We start from the raw sequence: 22,127 nt of genomic DNA, 5'->3' as shown, positions 1-22,127 counted from the left end.
TCTCAGGGGGGGCACGCGTAGAGGGGGGCGGGGGGGCGCGGCCCCCCCCCTCGTACGCCCCTGCTTAAAAGAGCTAATTTCAAGCAAAAAATTATTCCAGATTTTCCTATTGGAAATTTCGAATTTGAATTGTGGGTTCTCAAAAGTGGCTTGCAGATTTTGAGCAACAAAGACAAAGAACATAATTTACTGAATTCAACTGGGAAACGACGATATTTTTCCCCTTATTGTTAGATTCATGATTACTATTTTAAGCGTATACTAATTCTTTTGAGATATCTTAAACACAAATAAATTTGAGAATGTTCATTGTTCAACGCCAAAGTAATGCATGAATCATTTTATGGAAGTAATTACTGTAGATACATTCAGAGATGACTTCTCATATCAGTGATCGATTTTCTCATTTCTTATTCATTCAAGAATGAATTCTTTACCTGGTTTAAATGAATTAAAGAAATAATTTGTTAATCTTGTCAACTAATCTTTTGATATGGTTGGGCTTCATATCAATTGAAGATCCATGAAAGTGGCAGAATATAATNTATATGCCTCGTCCCTTGCTTTCTTTGTTCGTTTCCTTTAAATGTCAAAACGGCTGGTCTGATAAGGTATGCCTTTTTTTCGGGGAAAAAATGACGATTTTTTTATGAAATTTAAAATTATAAGCTAGCAGAGAAATCCAAAATTTAAATTTTTAGTGTTTTATACTATAGCGCATAACAGTTTAAAGGCAAGAAAGAGCGGTGAAACTTAGATTTTAGAAAATTAAGATTAAAAATGTGTTTTTTATTATTAGGTGTAATTAGTTCTGTTAAAGGTAGCACAGTGATTGACAAGGTAAAATATTGAATAAATGTTTCGCCATATTAAAATGGAGTGGACTTGGTTATTAATTTGAAACAAAAAAGGTTCCTGCAGAATATACATTTCTTCAATAAAAGTAAAACTAGCAAAAACACCTTGCGTTGCCCGTGACTTGACCATCACTCATCAGTCTTTAAATTGTTTGGTCGCTAATGAGGACAACTGTGACACAGCTTAAAGTAAAAGTCAACAAATCGAAAGTGCATACTGCATAGGTTCTATTGGTGATGTCAAACCTTGAAAGCAATTGTTTTTAACTTCAAGTGACCCTCCATGCAAAGATTGCAATGCCCGATTTACAAAGTTATCCTTAAAAGCTTTGTCTGATCAAGCATTAATTAGATAATCATGTTTTTGTTTATTTTCATTTGTGGGTTTTCTGCAAAAGTGACTTGATTACTTATTGCTAATAAGAAACAATGAAAAATTAGCAGAATGGAACCCTTTTTGAGCCAAAAAACGCGGTATCTTTCACATTTTTGATCATTTTAAGATGTATTTCTCTTTATTTTGAACTTTCTTAAAAGTTAACTGTGCATCTTAATGAAATTTTCACATTTTGTTAACTCATTTTTAGTTTTTACCGAATACTACTACAGTCAATCATCCGATTTGATTTGTAAAAATTAGAGAAATATATGAATTTAAAAAAATAAAAAATGATAATGAAATAAATTTACTCTAGAATATTGGGATGGAAAAGATCCCACAATGGTTTCCAGGTTCGAGATTAAACTATGCTGAAAACTTACTCAGGTATTTTTTTCTTAATAATCCATTTTGAACATAGTTAAATTTTCTAAAACTAAAACAGTTAAATAAGTCATTGATGGTCGTATTTTCCTTAATACATTATAGGGCCCAATTGAATAGAAAGTCAATTTTCAAACAATCTAATGTGTTTTCAATGCTTTTATCAAGCAAATAGTTTTACCAGTAGTTTGACAATTAGCTTATGAAGTCAGATGGGTCTGTGAACACAATTCTTTAGGTTTCCCCAAAATAGAGATAACTAGACCTAGTGAGCATTTTTTTTGTAATATTTGGGGAAGGATTTTTCCATTAGCGGGGGGGGGGGGGGTCAACATTTTCCAACGAATTCCTTCCCTACTTATTTTTGTTTGTTGAAACCAGATATCCTGAGGACTCTAAGATTGCTCTATACTCTGCTACGGAGAGGAAAGGAAAAGAGGAAATAAAAACTCAAACCTTTGGTCAGCTCAGAGATAGAGTAGCCAGATATGCTGCAGGTAAATGTTAACTGTAGACCCTCCATTTGCAAAGGGGCAGGTGTAATTCTCAACGCTTTGTATGATCAAGCGTGTACGAGATTTCAGTCATGTTCTATTTGGAAATAATTTTTTTTGGGCTCCCCTATTTAGTGACTTGGGCATTTATGCTTCAGAAACAATAGAGAAAATGTTTGAAATTAACACTTTTTAAAAACAAACCTTTAGAGCGTAATTTCTATTTTGTGAACTATCGAAAATCTAATCATTTTTTTTTAAATTGGTCATATTTTATTTTTTATGTGGATAATACAGGATGTCCCGCATCATATTAGACCGAGAATGGGTCTGAATTACGATTTTCGGGACTAATCAGAAAATTTAAGAAGAATGAATCATTTAAAAAATTTAAAAAGGCTAATAGAAAATTTTGTTGGCAGAAAATGCTAGATTTTTCGCGTATTATGTGCGTATTTTGGCGTTATAAAGATTGTTGATAATCTAATATGATATGGGACGCTCTGTAATTATACAGCAAAAAAATGGGCTTTTAAAACCTTATCTTTAGTAAAATTTGGCATGCGTATAGCACAAAAAGTTTTCAAAGTTTTTAACGAAGAATTAAACTTTAAGATCATTAAGGGGTATTTCTGAAACTTGGATTAGATTTAATGACGAGAAGTAATTAAACTTGTTAGGCAACTTCTTATGTGCGTTGATTCAAGTTCAAGAGAAGTACTTCAACGTCACTGTGGTTCAACTATTTTGCGCAATTCATTAAATTTTGTTCATCTTCTAAAAAAATAATGGTGTCAAGCATGGGCGTGCCCTTTATAACCCATAATTTTCTAAAAAAAAATGTATTCCAGATTTTTTTGAAAGTTTATTGAGTTTTATCTTTATACTTTTGACCAGGTTTAAAGGCATGTGGAGTGAAAAAGGGTGATCGTGTGGTTGGTTATATACCAAACTGTCCTGAAGCCATAGAAGCTATGGCAGCAACAGCGGCTATAGGTTAGTTTGTTAACCNCTACAAAAGGTTTCTGTATTGGGCGCACCGATAAAGAATATGTGAAAGTTATTCTATTAATTAATTTGTTGTTATTTTTATTTTCTAAGGATCAACTAAGCAATTTCTATGTTAATATATTTTAGATAATGTTACCATTGTTAAAAAGTATTCAATTAGATTTGTTTTTAATTTTTAGTGATTTTGAGTATTTATTTATGATTGAGCTTTAAAAATCAAAATATCACTTTTCAGAATTTGTCCTAAAAATAATTTTTTCTTGTTTTAGGAGCTGTTTGGAGTTCTACCTCTCCAGATTTTGGAGTCTCTGGAGTTCTGGATCGATTCACACAGATTCAACCAAAGGTACTTTTAACGGATGTTAAGACACTAATTCAGTTGAATAAATTACGACGGCTAGTTCAACTATTTCTATTGTGCACATAAACCAAAAAAAATAACCACATCTTAAATTAAAGTTAATCTTTGTGGCACTAAATTAACTTTCTCTTGTCCGTAAATGTCAATCTTGGAATAGCGTTTTTTTTTTTCAAAAATAGGTGGATAGGTGGAAGGATGGAAGGATGGAAGGATGGAAGGATGGATCTGACTTGATTCTGAATATTTAACTGCTTAAAATGAATCTATTTATTTCAATACATTTTATCTCTTACCCTAACGCCTCCTCAAGAATTTCATTGGCTACCTCAAACTTTGCATCAAAGACCCCCAACTTTAAATTGGAGACTCCCAAGTTTTTTAGCCGAGGCTCAAGACTTTCAGATTTTTATTTAAGTCTCCAAGCTTGTTAACAGGACTTCCAGGTTTCTATCAAAGACTCCAAGCTCTTATAGCAGAAACCCTAAGAATCCAGATTTTAATTGGAGAATCCAAGTTTTATATTGGAGACCCTTATGGATACAACTCAAGAGTTTTAATAATGTCGTATTCTCAACCTATTCAAGATCAAATGCCGCGAAAATAACGAGTTTAATATATAAATTACTGTCCTGCATATTTCAGGGCTATTAGTTTACCTTGAAATAAAAATAAAAAGTAGTTTCTTAAGAATTATCAAAATATTATCATTCTCAACAAGGATATTTGATATATTTTCATAAATCTTGTATTCAACCATTTGAAACTGCAAACATCTGAGCAGCTTTCTTCATGTGCAGATGAAGCAAGATGTTTATTAGCACTGGATTTCCAAGATATGTATTAGCACTTGCGCACATAGTGTGCCTAACCCCGTTGGTGATTTTAATCACCCGAACTGGGATGACTTTAAGATGAAATACCATTGATTGATTTATTAATGTTAGAGAGGTTGAGATAGATAAATCTGGAGTACGGAACTCAATGTTCCTGGACGAGTTCCTTGACTTAGGATTGAACCAGGACGGTACCGTCCCACAGCTGCAGTATGAACAGGTAAATGGAGCTGATTGGGAAGTTTAAATCTTTAAATATTTGATATATTTCTTACTTTAATTTATTCTATGTATTCCTCCTACTGATGATAAACAATACATTGGTTTGCTTTAAAAAACTTTTAAGGGTTAGGGGTAATTATTAACTGATAAAAGGTTCTTAGCAAAGACGTCGCTAATAGTAAAGAAATACGCGTCAGAAAATTTACACAAATCTTAATCATTTTTGGTATAATAAAACTTATAAAAAATGTCGTCTTCTTTAATAATTCAAAACATTTTGCTCCCTTGAAGTCGTCTTTTGGCATTGTTTAAAAAGAGCTAATTTCAAGCAAAAAATTGTTCCAGATTTTCCTATCTGAAAATTTCGAATTTAAATTGTGGGTTCTCAAAAGTGGGTTGCAGATTTTGAGCAACAACGACAAAGAACTGAATTCAACTGGAAAACGACGATATTTTTCCCCTTATTGTTAGATTCATGATAATATTTTAAGCATATAATATTTCATTTGAGATGTTCATTGTTCAACGCCAAAGTAATGCATGAATCATTTTAAGGAAGTATTTACTGTAGATACATTCAGAGATGACTTCTAATATATCAGTGATCGATTTTCTCATTTCTTATTCATTCAAGAATGAATTCTTTACCTGGTTTAAATGAATTAAAGAAATAACTTGTTAATCTTGTCAACTAATCTTCTGATATGGTTGGGCTTCATATCAATTGAAGATCCATGAAATTGGCAGAATATAATCTTATAAAGTCATTCGGCAATATACATGTAGCTCTGAATTCATGATAAATATTCATTTAATTGTTCTTATTTCTTTGTTTCGCCATTTTAAGATTCTCTAAAATTGAGTTGAAAAAACGGATATTGTTTCATGAAGGGGTTGATGCAATAATTTTATGCGGGGGAAAAATGAAAAATTTTACATTAAAAGTTTTTACATCCTTTTTTATATTTTTACACATAAATTCAGCAATTAAAACCCTGAAACTTGTTATGGCGCTCCGCCCAACTTTACTTAACTTCTGTGAAAAAAAATATTTTTGGGTGATATGATTAAAAAAGAAAAGTTGGACATCAAAAGGCAAGTTTTAATCTTTTCTAATTCTTGTCTAAAAAATTCAGCAATTAAATACTAAATTGTTTTAATACCTAAACTGAACTTCTGTAGAAAAAAATATTTTTGATGAACTCGGGTACTCCTTTCAATACTTTATACCCAAAAAATGTTCACCATGAGGTTGCAAATATATAGGGATACAAAAGTTGGAGGCGAATAATCATTTATCTTTTTTTTCCCAGGTCCCTTTTAACCACCCGCTCTTTATCATGTACAGTAGTGGAACTACAGGTAATATTCTAGTTATTCAGATTATTAGATTCAGTACAGGGTGTCCCAATAAACATGGGAAATCAGTGACGAATTCGATATCGTCTTTTTAAATAATTATTTGATTTAGTATAGTGATACCTACTGAGAAAGCTGTAATCTGTAAGAGTTTCGTCTGCTATGTTCACATGTTGTTTGTTTATGTTTTGACTGCATACGGTTGTACTTGGTAAAACAAGAAAATTACAGAATACAAAAAGAGTAAACTTGTCCGCGCGTCTTCACTGTTCATCTTGCGGAGACATTATAGACACATCTTTACAGTCTTTTACCCTTTTCATTAAATAAACTCTAGCAGACATAATAATATTATGGCTTTTGTAATTAGGTATTTCAGTGCTAATTCTTAACAAAGACGATATCGAATTCGTCTCTGAATTCCCATGTTTTTGGGACACCTTGTATTATAGTAATGTACTCCCAAATTTCGTTTTTTTATTTATTCGAAATTTTTGGCCTACAATTTCAATCAGGGTCTGAGACAACTTTTTGCCTAGGTAAATTAAACTAAACTTTTAAAGAATATAATTTTGAAATGTTAAATCCTTTCAGGTTTTTATGGAACTGAGGTCCAAAATTATTTTTTCAAATTAAGAAATATATCTTGAAGGAGCGATCCTAAATGTATTACATTATCTTGTAGGAGCTCCTAAATGTATGGTCCATTCTGTTGGAGGAACCCTTCTCAAGCATCTGGAGGAGCATATTGTGCAAGGGAACCGGTAAATTTGCCTCGTCCTCTCGTAGTTTTTCTTTTTTTCTTTGTTATTTTTGAAACGAAACAATCGGTTTTCAAAAAAGTGGAAACGATCCATCCCAGTCAGAGGTTAGGTAGGCGGGCGATATATAGTATAATCACTTTAATGACAAAATAAAACTCTTCAAACAGCAGGATCTGTAGTTTCAATTCATTCTTCTGTATCTTGCATTTCTTAATTATTAAAAATCAAAGGAAATTCAACAAGTTGTTGTTTAAGTATGTTACGGTAAAATGAAAACAAACTTTTTGCCACTCCTTAAAAACTTCTTAGACTTATAGAGGTAGCACACATGATGTGAACTTGACAAGGTACCAACATTTAAAAATAGTGTTCTGCATAAGTTTCCTTTTTTAAGCTATGCAAAGTTTGAGAGAAAATATAGAAGATAGATGAACCAAAAAAAAACTATTGTTTTGGTTCGTATTGTCATTAGCATTGTGTTCAGAAAGCAAATGTTTAGAATAAACAATTATGAAAAATTGTTAAACTTCCAGATTTTTGTCCAAAAACATGAAAAGAACTGACACAAGTTGTAGCCCATTGAGGTCTGTTCTCATTGATTGGCTTAGATATTTTTTTATATTTTTGTATTTTAGAAGTACTGAGGATACCTTGATGTACTACACAACAACAGGGTGGATGATGTGGAACTGGGAGGTAAATAAATCCATACCAGAGCCTAGATTCTAAGTTCTGACCCAATTTTAATTTTTGGCCATAAAAACAAAAAGAATTTTATCCTGTTATTTTTACCTACAATTTCAAGACCTCGGGTTTAAAAAGATTTTCCTATTGATACCGAGGTGTCTGTATATTTATAACTTTAGAATATACTAAGAAGAAATAAAAGCCATTGAAAAACAACTTTTCCTTAAAAATTAGACCAGAACTGAAAATTGCAAATTTTCTTATTAAAATTTTGCAAATTTTCTGTTATTCAGCCAAATAATATTTATAAAATTTTAGAATTTGATATCTTTGGTATTATTACTTTCATGGTTGTTTTTTTAATCGTCATCTTTATTTGCTTAGGTGACAGCTCTAGCCGCTGGTTGCAGTTTAGTATTATACGATGGTTCACCTCTTCATCCACACACAGGTATTTAGAGGACGCATAAAACTGTACAATACAGGTATTATAGGAAGACGACCATTTCACCCACACAGAGGTATTAAGAGGACATATAAAACTGTTCAAAAGGGCCTCTTCCTTCACACACAGGTATTTGAAGAACTCTTAGAACTGTTTAATAGACAATAGACCTCTTCTACCCATCTTCTACCACACACAAGTATGTAAACTTTGTAGAAGACTCATAAGACTGTTAAAAAGGAAGACGACTATTACACCAACGCACAGATATATACAGGATTCAGAAAACTGTTATTAGGAAAACAACCACTACACCCACAAGAAGATTTGATGTAGAAAGCTCAAAAAACTGGCATAATGAGAACGACTGTTTTACACTATTCCGACAAAAAATATTGAAGTTTGCAAAAATATGAGTTGTTTAAGGGGTTGGCGGAAAAAATGAAGTAAAAGAAAAAAGGGGAAAAGGGAAGGGGAAAGGGGGAGAGGGAAAAGGAAAGGAAAAATGAGGAAAAATAAGGAAAAATAAGGAAAAGTGAGAAAAAGGCGGAAATTATTTTTATTTAATAGTTTTGGTTTACACAGTGAACCAAGTAACACAATTATTGGGAAATATTTCATATTTTTTCTTTCAATAGCAATGTCATGTTTTCCGCTTTAAAAAGCTAGTCTGTTACAGTGCACAGTCTTGACTGAAAAAATCCCCCCCCCTCATCGTGCGCTTCACTGCTAAGAAATTTTACAATTAAGGATTCGCTAAATAATTTAAAAATTTTATTTTTTTATTTTCAGGGGGCCTGGTTATTGACCTATTTAGGGCACCATTTTTGCATTATGCATTTAAAATCCAAACATCTGCGTCGCAGCTTTTGAAGTTTACGAGGGCTGCCAAACCCTATTAAAAAAACACCAGTTTTCAAGTTTTTTCTTTGGGTGACAAAATAATTTGAAAGGGGGGGATGAGTCTCAGAACTAATGTATACAAGATACACCAATGGATTTCGAATAGCCTAGTGAAAATGTTCACGAAACACAGCAATTCTGCAATTTAAACTGGCCAATTTTGCTATTAACAAGTTTGTTTTTAAAGGACTGTAATGATAATTTCATGTGAAAGAGGGCCAGCCCGATTCACCGCGGTAACCATGTACGACCTATTTTTATCTGAACATGAATTTCAAGATTTTGTCTTTTTTTCGGCAAATAGGAGAATTCCGAACGTTACTTTTATGTAGTAAACACAAATAAAAATAACAATCTTATTCTATTTTCTCCAGCTGTCATGTGGGATATAGTAGACGAGTGTGGAGTGACTGTATTCGGTACATCAGCAAAATGGATTGCTGTCCAAGAGGAACGTCATCTACAACCAAGAACTTCACATAGTCTTAAAACTTTAAAAGTAAGCGTTAAAAAATTCTAACAAAGAAAAAGTCTTACGATACCTTCTCATAGTCTTAAAACTTTAAAAGTAAGCCTTAAAAACTTCTAAGATAGAAGAAGTCTTAAAAACTTAGAACTTAATATAGGCTAAAACTTTAAAAGTAAGCCTAAAAACTTTGGACTAAGAAGAACTCATACTCAGTCCTATAGTTTGAAAACTTAGCACTTATCACACTCATTGACCTAAACTTTCATGTCAAGTAAGATCTTTCATTTTGATACTTTTGACACCCAGAGTCTAAAACTAAAGAACGAAAAGTTTTGACTTAAATTTTAAGTTCATGGTTAAATGCCACTTCTGACTTAATTTAAACCTGAACTTTAACCGTGAGGTTAAATATTTAACCCTGTGGTTAAATATTTAACTCGCCTAAATCGACTTTACGTTATATTTAAAAGTGAAAACCTTGTTAAAGAAATTTCACGTTTTAGATTAATTAATTTTTGCATGTAAACCCAAAATACGGTTGTAACTCGAAAAATGTTTTGTTTTCCGTTACGTAATCAGCTGATTAGGGATGGTTATGTAATATTCTCCGTAAATCCTTTTCTCTGATTGGTTCAGATTTTCCCGGGAAATTCAAATTTAAAATTGAGAACGTTTAATATTTAAGTAGCTATTCATTATTTTACAGAACTTTTAACCTCGAACTTAAAATTCGCGCATTCTTTAGTTTTAGACTCAGAAGTGTATTTATTTTCCCCTAAAATATTTATTTAAAAAATATTTAAAACCTGCATTTATCAATATATCATTCGACTTCGAATTAGTTAATTTCTTAATTGAAGTTTTTCTCTTTTTTCAGGCAATTTGTTCGACTGGGTCTCCCCTCGTACCACACTCTTATGATTACGTTTACAGGTACATACAAATTTAGCAATTGTACAGTGTACACTGTAAAGCGTACGTTATGTAACAAACATCCATATTTTTACGAAAAAGAATCTTTTAATATCTATTTGTTTGTTGGGTGGGAATTTTTACATTTTGGTAATTCTTAACAGTTGTGTGGAGAAAATTTAAGAGTTTTTTCTAGAAAAGTTTTTAAGAAATATTTCTCTAAAGCTTTGACAAAAAAATAAAGTAAATTAAAGTAAATAATTGTTCCAATGCTAAATAAATTTTTGAGGTCTCAAAAAAAATTATTTTTAACTTTGAAAACAATCTTGAATAGTTTTTTATTTCATAATGATTTGAAAAATACATTGTTTCAGGGAAATCAAAGCAGATGTGCTTCTGGCCTCCATTTCTGGTGAGTAGATGATGCAAATAAAATTTTTATTTTTGTGATTCATCAGTTGAAATATGGATTTCACCAAAATACAGAAAATGTTGAGCATTTCGTAATATTTATTTTTGTGGCGCAAATTTTGCATTTTTGCACTTACGTGAAAGTCTAGATATTTTCTCAAATTGTGTTTCTGTAAACCGAATTTTCCCCCACACCATCATGCAACGATTCCTGCAAAACAAGCAATAAGTTAAGTGATTCAATAAGTGAAAAATTGGCCTTATTTGGGATTCAGGCGATAAGTCATATTCTTAGCATTTTGTAGCTATTGTTTCTGCACACATTCGGTACATTTTGAAAGTTAAAATTTTTTATATATTTTTCTGTTTTCATTGGCTAATTTTACCAACTTTTCCAAAGTCGAATAAACCTTCCATGTAGTCATTAAAGTCTGAACGGTTCAGCCGTTTTGAAGTTTATTGGATACAAACAGACAAACTAAATTTGTATATATTTGACAAAAGACTATGCCTGCCGCCTGCGCCAGGTTTCAAATCCCTTGGGTTTACTGGGGATCGTGATGACGTACCCCTTTTAGTCTGCTTCTTGATTTGATTTGATTTCTTTAGGTGGAACCGATATTATTGCCTGCTTCATGGGTGAGAATTCTGTACTGCCTGTATTCAAGGGAGAGATACAGAGCCCCCACCTAGGTAAGGGTTCCATCTATGATTATTCTTGTTTAATATTGTACAATGAACATTGTACAGTGTACACCCAAAAAAAGCACAAAAAATCTGTCTTAAAAAGTGTCTTAACCCTTCAAATCTGCCTTAAAAAGTATCTTTGTCCATAAAATCTGTTTTAACAAATATTTTTGGCTTAAATGTGTGTATTTTAGCCCATCAAATCTGTCCTAGAAGTATTTTAGTCAATCAAATCTGCCTTAAATCTGCTGTAATTCATAATTATATAGACCATCAAATTTTTTCTAAAAAGTATTTTAGTCCATCAAATCCGTCTTAAATATAGATAGATAGATAGATACAATCCGTTTTAAATAGTATTTTAGTCTATTAAATCTGTCTTTAATGGTATTTTAGTGCCTTAAATGGTATTTTAGTGCATCAAATCTGTCTTAAATAGTATTTTAGTCCTTCAAATCTGTTTTTAAAATCTATTAAATCTGCCTTAAATCTCAGTATTGTGCATCAAATCTGTCTTAAATAGAATTTTAGTCCTTCAAATCTGTTATAAAAAGCAGGCAAATTTGTCTGAAACATGAGTATTTGATTCAATCAAATCTGCCTTAAATATTATTATAGTCATGAAGTCTGCTATTTATAGTATCTTAGTCCATCAAATCTATGTTAAATGGTATTTTAGTCCATCAAATCTACCTCAAACAGTATCATCAAACCTGTCTGAAATAGTATTTTAGTCCATTAATAATATCGTAGTCCATCAATTCTACTGTTAATATTATCTTAGTCCATCAATTCTTCTGTATGTCAGTCCATCCCATTAGCTATTAATAGTATCTTTGTCCAACAAATCTGCTGTTCATTGTATTTTAGTCAATCAGATCTATCTTAAAAGTATCTTAGTCCAAAAAATCTGCCACAAAGTGAAGTCTTAAGATGAACTTCTAACCTAGGCTGCAGTATACAAGCTTGGGATGATCTGGGAGAGAGAGTTGAGGTAAAGTTGTAATTTTTCATACTAAACAGTATTTTTGTAATCTTTGTGAAGACGACCTGAAACCCTAAAAATAATGTGAAGGTTGAATTTTGGTATTTTCCTTAAAGAGAGAAATCGGCTTGGTAACATATTAGAACCGAGAGTGCATATTAGAACCGAGAGTGTTGTATTATAGAGAAATATTTATGGATTCATTTGAAAACCATGAGGCATTTTTACAGTGTATAATTTCGAAGTAAAATTGTAAATTACTTTGTAAAATTACTTTGTAGATTTTTTTAATTCAACAACCTGGACCAAAAGTCTAGCAAAAATTCTACAGTTAACTATAACTAATTTGTTGTTAAGGAACATACAGGGTGTTCCACAAAACATGACAGTTGGTAAATAGTTTCAAAAGTCGTGTTCCATAATTTTTTAATTTTCTAATACCAAAGAGAATGATAAAAAAATTTGTATGGCAATTATATATACTAAAATTTCATTTCAAAGAAAAATATATTTGAGTAAAAAGTTGTTTAACGAAATTAACTGCAGAAAGTCTTTAATATTTTATACAGTATATGAAAGAAGACATTCAAAACTATTCAAAACTGTCATGTTTCCTGGGACACCCTGTATTTCTCAACAGAAGAAATCAATGGTAGAATCAATTATTTCTTCATCATCATATTGAAATTTGGATTCTTTATCAATTTTTTTTGTAGCTTTTATTTTCTCAACCTGTTTTTAAATAACAAGTTAGTTAACAGTAGAATTTGTGTTACAATTTTCGTCCTGGTTATTAAATAATTGTAAAACCATTCCTTCTGGTGAAATTTTACAAACGAAATTATGCTCTAACTTAAAAAGTAGATACCGTAAAACTGTCTCATTGTTATAAAAAAAATACAATTCATAGTAAAGGCATTTATTTATTTATTTATTTAGTGAACAAAGAAACAAATTTAGACACATTCAGTCGTCTTTGAAGTCTAGTTCTTAGTAAGAAATCATGTCCTACAATTTTTTTATTTAAGCTACAGTGAAACCCTTGATAACGAATACATCGGAAGAATTTATCAAATGTCGTCTTGATAATTTTTTCAATGAGTTTTATACTATATTACGTAAATTTCAGTATTTGCGAAAATAAATAAATATCCATGAATATGCGGGAACAGTTTTAAAGAGTTCCATATAATCATTTAATTAAAAAACTTAATATCTGCAACATTCCATTATCAGACAGTGAAGAATACGGCATTTGATGAATTCTTTCGATGTATTCGTTATTAAGGGTTTCACTGTAGTTAAAACAATTGTCCAAGTTGATATTTATGCCAGGGAGTGTCGGGAGAGTTAGTGTGTACAGTCCCTTTTCCATCAATGCCCACAAGGTGAGGTTTTGTATTGCACCCAAAAATTAAACCATCCCGTATGTACAGAGTGTCCAACGAAACATGACAGTAGCTAGACTTCCTACGGGTCGTCTTTGATTTTGGAAATATTTTCGAATGCCGCAAATAATTTTAAAGATCTAAGACGACCTTTTTGTCGTCTTTCTATCGTAAAGTTTTCTGGTTCACTTTGTATTATCCTTTTGTTTCTTTAAAAAGGAACTTGAACTGTTCCTGAATTTGTTTTATTATTTATAATTTTATATAATGATTTAAGGTTTTGGAATGATGAAGACGGAGCTAAATATCATTCTGCATATTTTGACAAGTTCCCAGGCGTCTGGTCACACGGAGATTATATTTATATTAATCCCAAAACTAAGGGATTCCTCATGCTAGGTAAACATGATTAAATAGATGGTGTATCTTTTGACCTCTACGCATCATCCGCTAGTCTACACTTCCGACATACTAGCACGTGGTTTTTACAGTTACTAGTTGGTCATTTGGAATAAATAGTTAAGCAAAGCAAGTAACAAGTTTTCAGCTTTAGGCCTCGTTTTCAATTAATAATTTTAGCTTCATACTGTTGCGCTTGAACTTTTCAAGTTGTAATTTTTGTATTTTTCTGTTTCAATTGGTGCATTTTCAAAAATTATATTATTTGACTTTTTTTTGGCAAATGTTTTCAACTTTGACTGCCATTATAAACCTTTACTGGGGTCATGTGATTTGTCATAACAAATTTGGTCCTGATTGATTGGCGTTTATTGAAAACAGACAAAACAGTCAGACACCCAGACAAACACCAATACCGACGTCAGACAGACAAGCCAAAGGAATTGAGTCTTGCCACAAACTCTGATTTTCTAATCCCGTCATCTTTGCAACCCAAAGTTTAGACTTTAATTATTTAAATTGTGAATTTTGTTAGATACACTAGTCTAAGTTGAAATATCCAAGATTTTCACCATCAGGTTGCAAAGGTATAAGGATTAGAAAATTTGAGTTTGTCGCAAAGACTCTATTCTTTTATATATTGATAAAACTGGATGAGTTATGTGCACTGTGCTGTCGTCTATGAAGTCTCATCCTGTGTGTGTAACCCTTTAGATTATTGACAAGGAGGGCTGGAAAATGAAAACTTTGAAACCCAGATGTTCAGTATAAAGGACTTAAATCTCCTGATATTGGAATCTAATGGCAAATACAAACATTTCTGATAATTTGCAGGCCAAATCTCAGTATTAATTCACTTCAGGGTTGAGATTTGATTTGATTTGATTTAGTTTGATTTAGGTAGATTTTATGGTACCTCTTGATCCCTAGTGGAGTAAGATTTGGCTTGACTTAAGTAGATCAAATTGTACCACCCTGCTTCCTGAACCCTAGTGGAGTAGGGTTTGGTTTTGCTTTAGGTAGATCAGATGGCACCCTGAACCTTATAATTGTAAGGTTTGATATGATTTAGGTAGATCAGGCGGTACCCTGATTCCTAGTGGAGTAAGGTTTGGTTTGATTTAGGTATATCAGATGGCACCCTGAACCTTATTATTGTAAGATTTGATTTGATTTAGGTAGATCAGACGGTACCCTGATTCCTAGTGGAGTAAGGTTTGATTTGATTTAGGCAGATCAGACGGCACCCTGAACCCTAGTGGAGTAAGGTTTGATTTGATTTAGGCAGATCAGACGGCACCCTGAACCCTAGTGGAGTAAGGTTTGGTTCTGCTGAAATCTACAATATTGTTGAACAGTTTCCAGAGGTATGTTTAAATGTTCAAGTGTTTTTCATTATGAATGAAATTTTTTTTTTAAAATTTTGAACGAATCATTAAATCAAAATTTGTATAGTTACCAGGCTTTAAGGGCGCGTCGCGCGCTCAACTTCCAGCAACAATTTTTTCATTTAAATGTTGCTGTTCAAGCTGCTATTTATACTTTGTAATGGTAAAAATGAAAATTTGCAGATTTTTTGCAAAAATTTTAAACTTATAACATTTTTAAAATCGACATTTTTTCCTAGCAAAATTGTTCACTTTTTATTCTGAAAAACAAAATTAGCTTTATGAGAGCAAACTAATTTGGTCATTTTTATAAATGGTAACACGGTTCCCAACTGGAGTAAAATTTTCCGCTAAACATTTTACATTTTTCACGCTTCCTTTAAGTTTACAATGTTCTTAAATTTTGCGAACTATGGTAAAATTCTCTTAATACCCATTGGAGTGTTAAATTATTTTTCAAGAAAATAAATACCAATGTTTAATACTGGCATAATGTTTAGATCAGTGATAGCCTGTGTGTTGGGCAGCGTTCTCCTGATGGTCTTGAAGAACGGGTTCTTCTGTTCCTCAAACTCCAGGTCGGGGATTAGGAATTAGGATTAGGATTAATCTGGGTGAGCATTGTTCTACCTGTACATTTTAAACATGCCTCATGAAATCTACCACAAATAGTATATTAGTTCATGAAATCTGTAAGAAATATTAGTTTAGTAAAAAGAAATTACCACAAATATTCCATGAACTGTCGTTGTAATTTCAAATTACCCTTCATTTAAAGAGGGCAATGCCCGATTTGCAATGGAACCTTTTAAACCTTTATTTAAGCAATGATGGCAAAGATATTGTCGCTTTTCTAGGGTTAAAAGTAGAAATGCGCTTCCCTTTATATATTGTAAATTAACAATTATTATTGTAAAAATTATTTATTATATTGTAAATTAACAATTATAAACATTGATATAAAATTTAAGCTATAAAGGTACCATTGTAAATCCGACAAGCCACGTATGGAGGGTCACATAAAGTTACGTCTAAAAAATGGTTTAATAAAGACCTACTCCAGGTTCCACTAGGACCAGTGCTGGTTGATAAACTTAGGAAAACTATTAGATCCCAACTCTCAGCCAGGTAATGTCTAGGTTTACAGTCCATACACTCTACACGTGAAAAAAAATATATATGAAATTTTTAGTGGAATAAAAGGAGATCCTTATTTCAATTATCCAAACGTGTCGATTTCGGTATCTAAAATTGCACTTACAACAACTAAATAGTTGATATTTTGAAAATTGTCCGATATAAGGCAAAAAAAAACTTTTATTTTTTATTTCAGGTCTGATACAAATTTTCGTTTTATTTGTAAACTTTTAATGATTTAATTACGATTGCAGCGTTTTTGGCTCTAAGTGCAAATGCATCTTTATGATAACCGTTAAAATAGATATATGGCAACATTTTTTTGTTTTTAATTAGTGATACCTAAAAATGGAGCAAGTTGGGGTATCTGGAATTTTTCTACACACCAATAACTATTTCCTAGAGTTGAAAGTTGCCCCTCAGTTCACCGCAGTCATAACTTATTAAAAAAATTTAAATCGTTAGTTTAAAAATGTTCTGAGAAAGTAAAAATTAAAATGTTTTTTTTTAATTATTTTTTCTCAAAATATTTTTTTTAATTATTTTTTCTCAAAATGTTTTTTAGCTTCCGTCTAATGAAGAGAAAGAAGAACCTTGTAACTTTATCTTATTTTATCAGCCCCAAGAAGAAGTTGTGAACTTTTCAGCTAACAATTTAATTTAAAAAATCATGAATTTGTTTCCCTATACATGCCAAATAAAGGGTGGAAACATGATCTTTTTTGACTTTTAAAATCAAATTTTTTTTCCCCAGACATACCGTTTAAGTATATGTCATGAAATGCAGTGGAAAATAAACTTTTTAAAAATAAGTTTTTTTTCCGATTTTTAACACTACAGCGACAGACAGCGAAAACTGAAGTTCATTAAATTTGGTCCCTAGAGTTACTTTTAAGTTTGATTTTAGTTCTAGCTTGAATATGAAGAGGAGTCAGAATCAAGAAGCATTTGAACTAGGTTTAGATTGTAGGTTTAGATGTTATATCCTCTGATTTATCTATAAGTTTAAATTTTTACAAATTGATTAATTAGACATGTTCCCGCCTTGATTCTCCAGATTGAAGATATTCCCTACACGATAAACGGGAAGAAGGTGGAGCTTGCTGTAAAGAAGGTTCTAGCAGGACAAAAGGTCAGTAGTAATATTTATATTTAGGCTTTTGCACGCAATTCTGTGCAAAGCACCTGTAAAAAGTAAGACATTTTGTAATATCTCTTTAAATATTAATAGCAGCCGGTTCTATTTTTTAATGTAGACTCATAAAATTCATAATCTTGGATCCTCTGAAAAATGACCTACGTCGGCTCCGTTTTTTATCTCCAGCCTGGTTGGACATAAATAGCCAAATTTTTTAATTTGTACTCCCAATGACCCCCAGAATACACAAAAAAAAAACATAGAAAATAATTCCTCAAGTTTTTGATGTCAAAACAGGGTGTCAAAAATTGCGTTTTTAAATTTAAAAAATTTGTTTTTTTTTTAAATACCAAAAGTGACAAGTTCTGATTAAAAATATAGGACTAAAAGAAAACAGAAAATATTATTTAAATTATTATCTAACACATCGATGAAAAAAAATTTCAAAAAATTATTTTTTGGGGGGCTATGGGGTGTTGATATTTTTTTTTGACAAATCACACTTCTTTTGCATTTGCCTCCCTAATATAGACAATGGCTGGTTCTAATTTAAAATTTAATGTTTTATAATTGCCTAGGAGCAGGATATGAAGTCAGATTGTTGATATATTTTCTGCAGACATGGAACCTCTTTAAGGACTTTAAGTGGCCTCCGTCGGCTCCGATTTTTCATCACCGGCTCCATTTACAAATAATTGAGAAAATAATCTTATAATTAAACGGTGTTTTAGAAATCGATCATTTCGTCAATAATTCATATACTTAATCAACCAATAATCCCGTTTAAAAATCATGATCTTTTTTATCAATTATTCATTTTTTTTATTATTCCATCATCGAATTTATCCATTAATCATCTTGTTTTTCAATCAACCAGTTATCAATCAATCTTTTGGTTAATAAATCAATCATTCTGTTGATCAATCAGTTATGTGGTTTATTAATCTATTATTGAATTTATCAATCACTCATTCAGTTTGTCAATAAATTACCTAGATAATCAATAAACCATGTGGTTAGTAATCAATCCTTTGGGTTATCGATCTATCATCAGGGTTATCAATATATTAACTGGGTTATCAATCAATCACTTAGTTATTAATCAATCATCCAGGTTATCAATAAATCAACTTGTTTATCAGTCAATCATCCGTTTTATAGATCAATCATCCGGTTTATCGAATAATCATCCAGTATGTAAATCAATCATTAGGTTTATTATTCAATTCTCAAATTAATAAATCAATCATCCAGTTTATCTGTAATCTTATGGTTATCAATCTGCAATCTTCCAGTTCATCAATCAATCATCCGGTTTAACAATCAATCATACAGTTATTTGTTTTTTAAATAATAATCTTGTTATCGGTCAATAATTTGGTTCATCAATCAATCTTTTTTTTATCAATCATTATCATTATATGTGCTTATGTTATGTAGGCAAAGAGAATAGAATATATATTAGAGTGGAATTTAGAAAATCCCTCGGAATGAATTTTATCAGTCCCTTTCAGCCTTAAAGGGAGTTCAAAGTGTACACCTTTCAGCCTGAAAGGAAGTTCAAAGTGTACAAATCATGTAAATGTTCACAAAATATATGCAGTAGAGTACATTAATACAATATGTTCCCTAGGCTATTAATTTCAATTTCGAATTTTTTAAAGCTGTTAAATAAACTTTATAAAATGAATAAGGTGAATAAAAAACATCATTTGATTTAAAGTTATAACGGAAAATGATCGTATGTAATGTGAAATGATCATTGGTCAATAATTGGTCATAATTTGGTTTTCTTAAAATATTAATTTTAGATTTTCTATAAAATGATTTTCCATGGCCCAAAAGGTTATATAGCACAAATATGTGAAGTACACCTGCAGTATGGAAAAAGTACAACAAAATGGCCCTTTTACACTTTTTTCTAGTAAATACCACTCTAATATATATTTTATTCAAACTCTGTACGCTAGAACATCTGTATGGACAAGCTATCTTAAAAACTTTAGAATTTCTTTATTTTTTATAGTGTATTCTAGAGATCATCAAAAGGATATATTAAAAAAAATGATGTCCAACGAGGCCGGAGATGAAATAATTGGAGCCGGCGGAGGTTATAAGTCTTGGGGAAAAGATATCGCAATCTCACTTCATATCCTGCTCCTAGGCAATTATACAACATTAATTTTTAAATCAGAACCGGCCACCGTCTATATAAGGGACGAAAATGCCAAAAAAATGTGATCTGGCATAAAAAAAAATTTAACACCCAGTAGCCCGAAAAAAAAAATTTAAAATTTTTGAAATTTTGTTTTCACCAGTGTGTTGAATAATAATTTAATAATTATGTTGTTTTGTTTTACTCCTATATTTTTGATCATAAAATATTTTTAAAAACCGTAATTTTTGACACAGGAATTTTTTTCTCTATTTGATGATTTATTTTAAGGTGTCTAACCTTGGAGCTCTTGGGAACCCTGAATCCTTAAAACTTTATGAGAATATTCCAGAAACTAAACAGTGGTAGACCAGTACAAGTTGCACAGCATAACTTTTAACCTGTACTTGGAATGCACAATTAAGATGTTTAGCAAATTTTGTAAACTGAAGGTAGAGGGTGACAGGGTTTGTGTATAGTTTACAGATATCATTAGCTTTTAAATTGTCTGACAAATTATTAAAATGTTGACTAGTAGACTAACAGCAGTCGAAATCTTTGCCAGTTGTGAACAAAGTTTATAAAAAAAGATCTGGGGGAAAATGAAAAATTGAACATCAAGAGGTTATTTTTTCAATAATTTTTGATGCTTCTAACCAAAAGAAAAATTTTCTTACCTAAATTTGTTTCCTATGTTTTTTTCCCCTAAAATTTATTTATTGTCTCCTAAAAATCACCTCAATTATTCGAACAAACTCTTAAAAACAAATTTCGGCTCTCCGCACAAACACTTTTGGGGGAAATTTTTTTCAAAATTGGGGTGGGGGAACTTTGATGAAATATAATTATATTGTGCATTTAATAGTTACTTATTTTTATTGTTAAAGATTGTTCATTTAATAATTATTTTATTGTTAAAGATTGTTAAAAATAAGCTTAATTTCCATAGAAATAAAAGGGAAAAAAGTTTTAACTAAAGAATGTTTATGTAATTTTTGTTATTTGGAAGCGATAAATAAGTATTTTATTTCTAATATTTTTCAAATTTCTTTTAAAATTTTTTTTTATGTCATATGTCATATGTCGCATCTGTTAAATATTAAATCTGTAAATTGTTTTACTTGTCAGTAGTCTCATCCATAAAATTGTCTTTAAACCCAACATTCATACCCAGCTTTTATCAACATTCATATACATATAGAACTAAAATTTTATATCAGGATACCCATATCAGTTATCCATCCTTTAACATTTGTATCCATCCTGTATTGTCATTCAAATCCATCCTCAAATCCATCCTGTATTGTCATTCAAATCCATCTAGTAACATAACAAGCTTCAAATTTGACCTGTATTAACATCATATCCATCCTTTGTCAACATTTATATCAAACGACGTAAACACCAATTCTATCCATTCTGATCAACATTTGTATCCATCCTCTAGCATTCATATCCATATTGTATCGACATTTGGATCCAACCTTTATCAACATTTGTATCCATCGTTCAACATTCATATTCATCCTTAACATTCGTATCCAGCCTGGATCAACAATCAAATCCAACTTGTGTAAAATTTATAATCCATTCTGAACATTTGTATCCATCATGTACCAACATTTTTATTTATCTTTAGTACATTTGAATCCAACCTACATCAACATTCGTATCCAGCCTTCCATCCTGATCCAATCAACATTCATATCCATCTTCAACATTTGTATCAATCCAGTATCGACATTTAAATATATCCAATTTAGCGTCATTTGAATCCAAACTATTTCAACATTCATATCTATACTTAACATTTTTATCCAGCCTGGATCAACAATCAAATCCAACCTGTGTCAAATTCATAATCCCTTCTCAACATTCGTATCAATCCTTTAACAACATTTGAATATATCTTTAGCGACATTTGCATCCATCCTTTAACATTCGTATTCATCCTTAATATTCGTATCCAGCCTGGATCAACAATCAAATCAAACCTGTGTCAAATTCATAATCCCTTCTCAACATTCGTATCAATCCTTTAACAACATTTGAAGATATCTTTAGCGACATTTGCATCCATCCTTTAACATTCGTATCCATCCTTAATATTTGTATCCAGCCTGGATCAACAATCAAATCAAATGTTTCAAATTCATAATCCATCTTCAACATTTGTATCGATCCTGTATTGACATTTGAATATATTTTTTGCACATTTGAATCCAACCTACATCAACATTCGTTTACATGCCTCCATACTGATCCAATCAACATTCGTATCCATCCTCAACATTCCTATCTATCCTGTATCGACATTTGTATCCAACCTGATTTAACATTTGTATCCATCCTGTATTAA

At 31.3% G+C, this 22,127-nt stretch overlaps 1 protein-coding gene across 4 annotated transcripts in view; it reads left to right on the top strand.

Annotated features, from left to right (window-relative positions):
• Positions 1–20,643, top strand: part of LOC111709876 (acetoacetyl-CoA synthetase) — a 21,887-nt gene extending 1,244 nt beyond the window's left edge. The window contains exons 1-17 of one of the 4 annotated variants that reach the window (XM_023483831.1): positions 4,412–4,539; positions 5,855–5,903; positions 6,586–6,664; positions 7,300–7,360; positions 7,736–7,802; positions 9,074–9,198; positions 10,046–10,101; positions 10,455–10,492; positions 11,101–11,184; positions 12,129–12,172; positions 13,499–13,551; positions 13,829–13,950; positions 15,235–15,317; positions 15,839–15,916; positions 16,402–16,466; positions 17,508–17,607; positions 20,060–20,643. In XM_023483831.1, the coding sequence (XP_023339599.1) occupies positions 4,468–4,539; positions 5,855–5,903; positions 6,586–6,664; positions 7,300–7,360; positions 7,736–7,802; positions 9,074–9,198; positions 10,046–10,101; positions 10,455–10,492; positions 11,101–11,184; positions 12,129–12,172; positions 13,499–13,551; positions 13,829–13,950; positions 15,235–15,317; positions 15,839–15,916; positions 16,402–16,466; positions 17,508–17,607; positions 20,060–20,137 (1,254 nt within the window). In that variant the 5' untranslated portion in view covers positions 4,412–4,467 and the 3' untranslated portion in view covers positions 20,138–20,643. Of the gene's footprint in view, positions 1–4,411; positions 4,540–5,854; positions 5,904–6,585; positions 6,665–7,299; positions 7,361–7,735; positions 7,803–9,073; positions 9,199–10,045; positions 10,102–10,454; positions 10,493–11,100; positions 11,185–12,128; positions 12,173–13,498; positions 13,552–13,828; positions 13,951–15,234; positions 15,318–15,838; positions 15,917–16,401; positions 16,467–17,507; positions 17,608–18,191; positions 18,327–19,777; positions 19,870–20,059 lie in introns of those variants that run through there. The other 3 variants (XM_023483808.1, XM_023483823.1, XM_023483816.1) reach the window with 3 other exon arrangements.
• The last annotated feature ends 1,484 nt before the right edge of the window (positions 20,644–22,127 follow it).

The sequence above is a fragment of the Eurytemora carolleeae genome, unplaced genomic scaffold, assembly GCF_000591075.1.
Source record: "Eurytemora carolleeae unplaced genomic scaffold, Eaff_2.0 scaffold46, whole genome shotgun sequence".
NCBI lineage: Eukaryota > Metazoa > Arthropoda > Copepoda > Calanoida > Temoridae > Eurytemora > Eurytemora carolleeae.
This window is presented reverse-complemented; position numbering and strand designations above follow the sequence as displayed.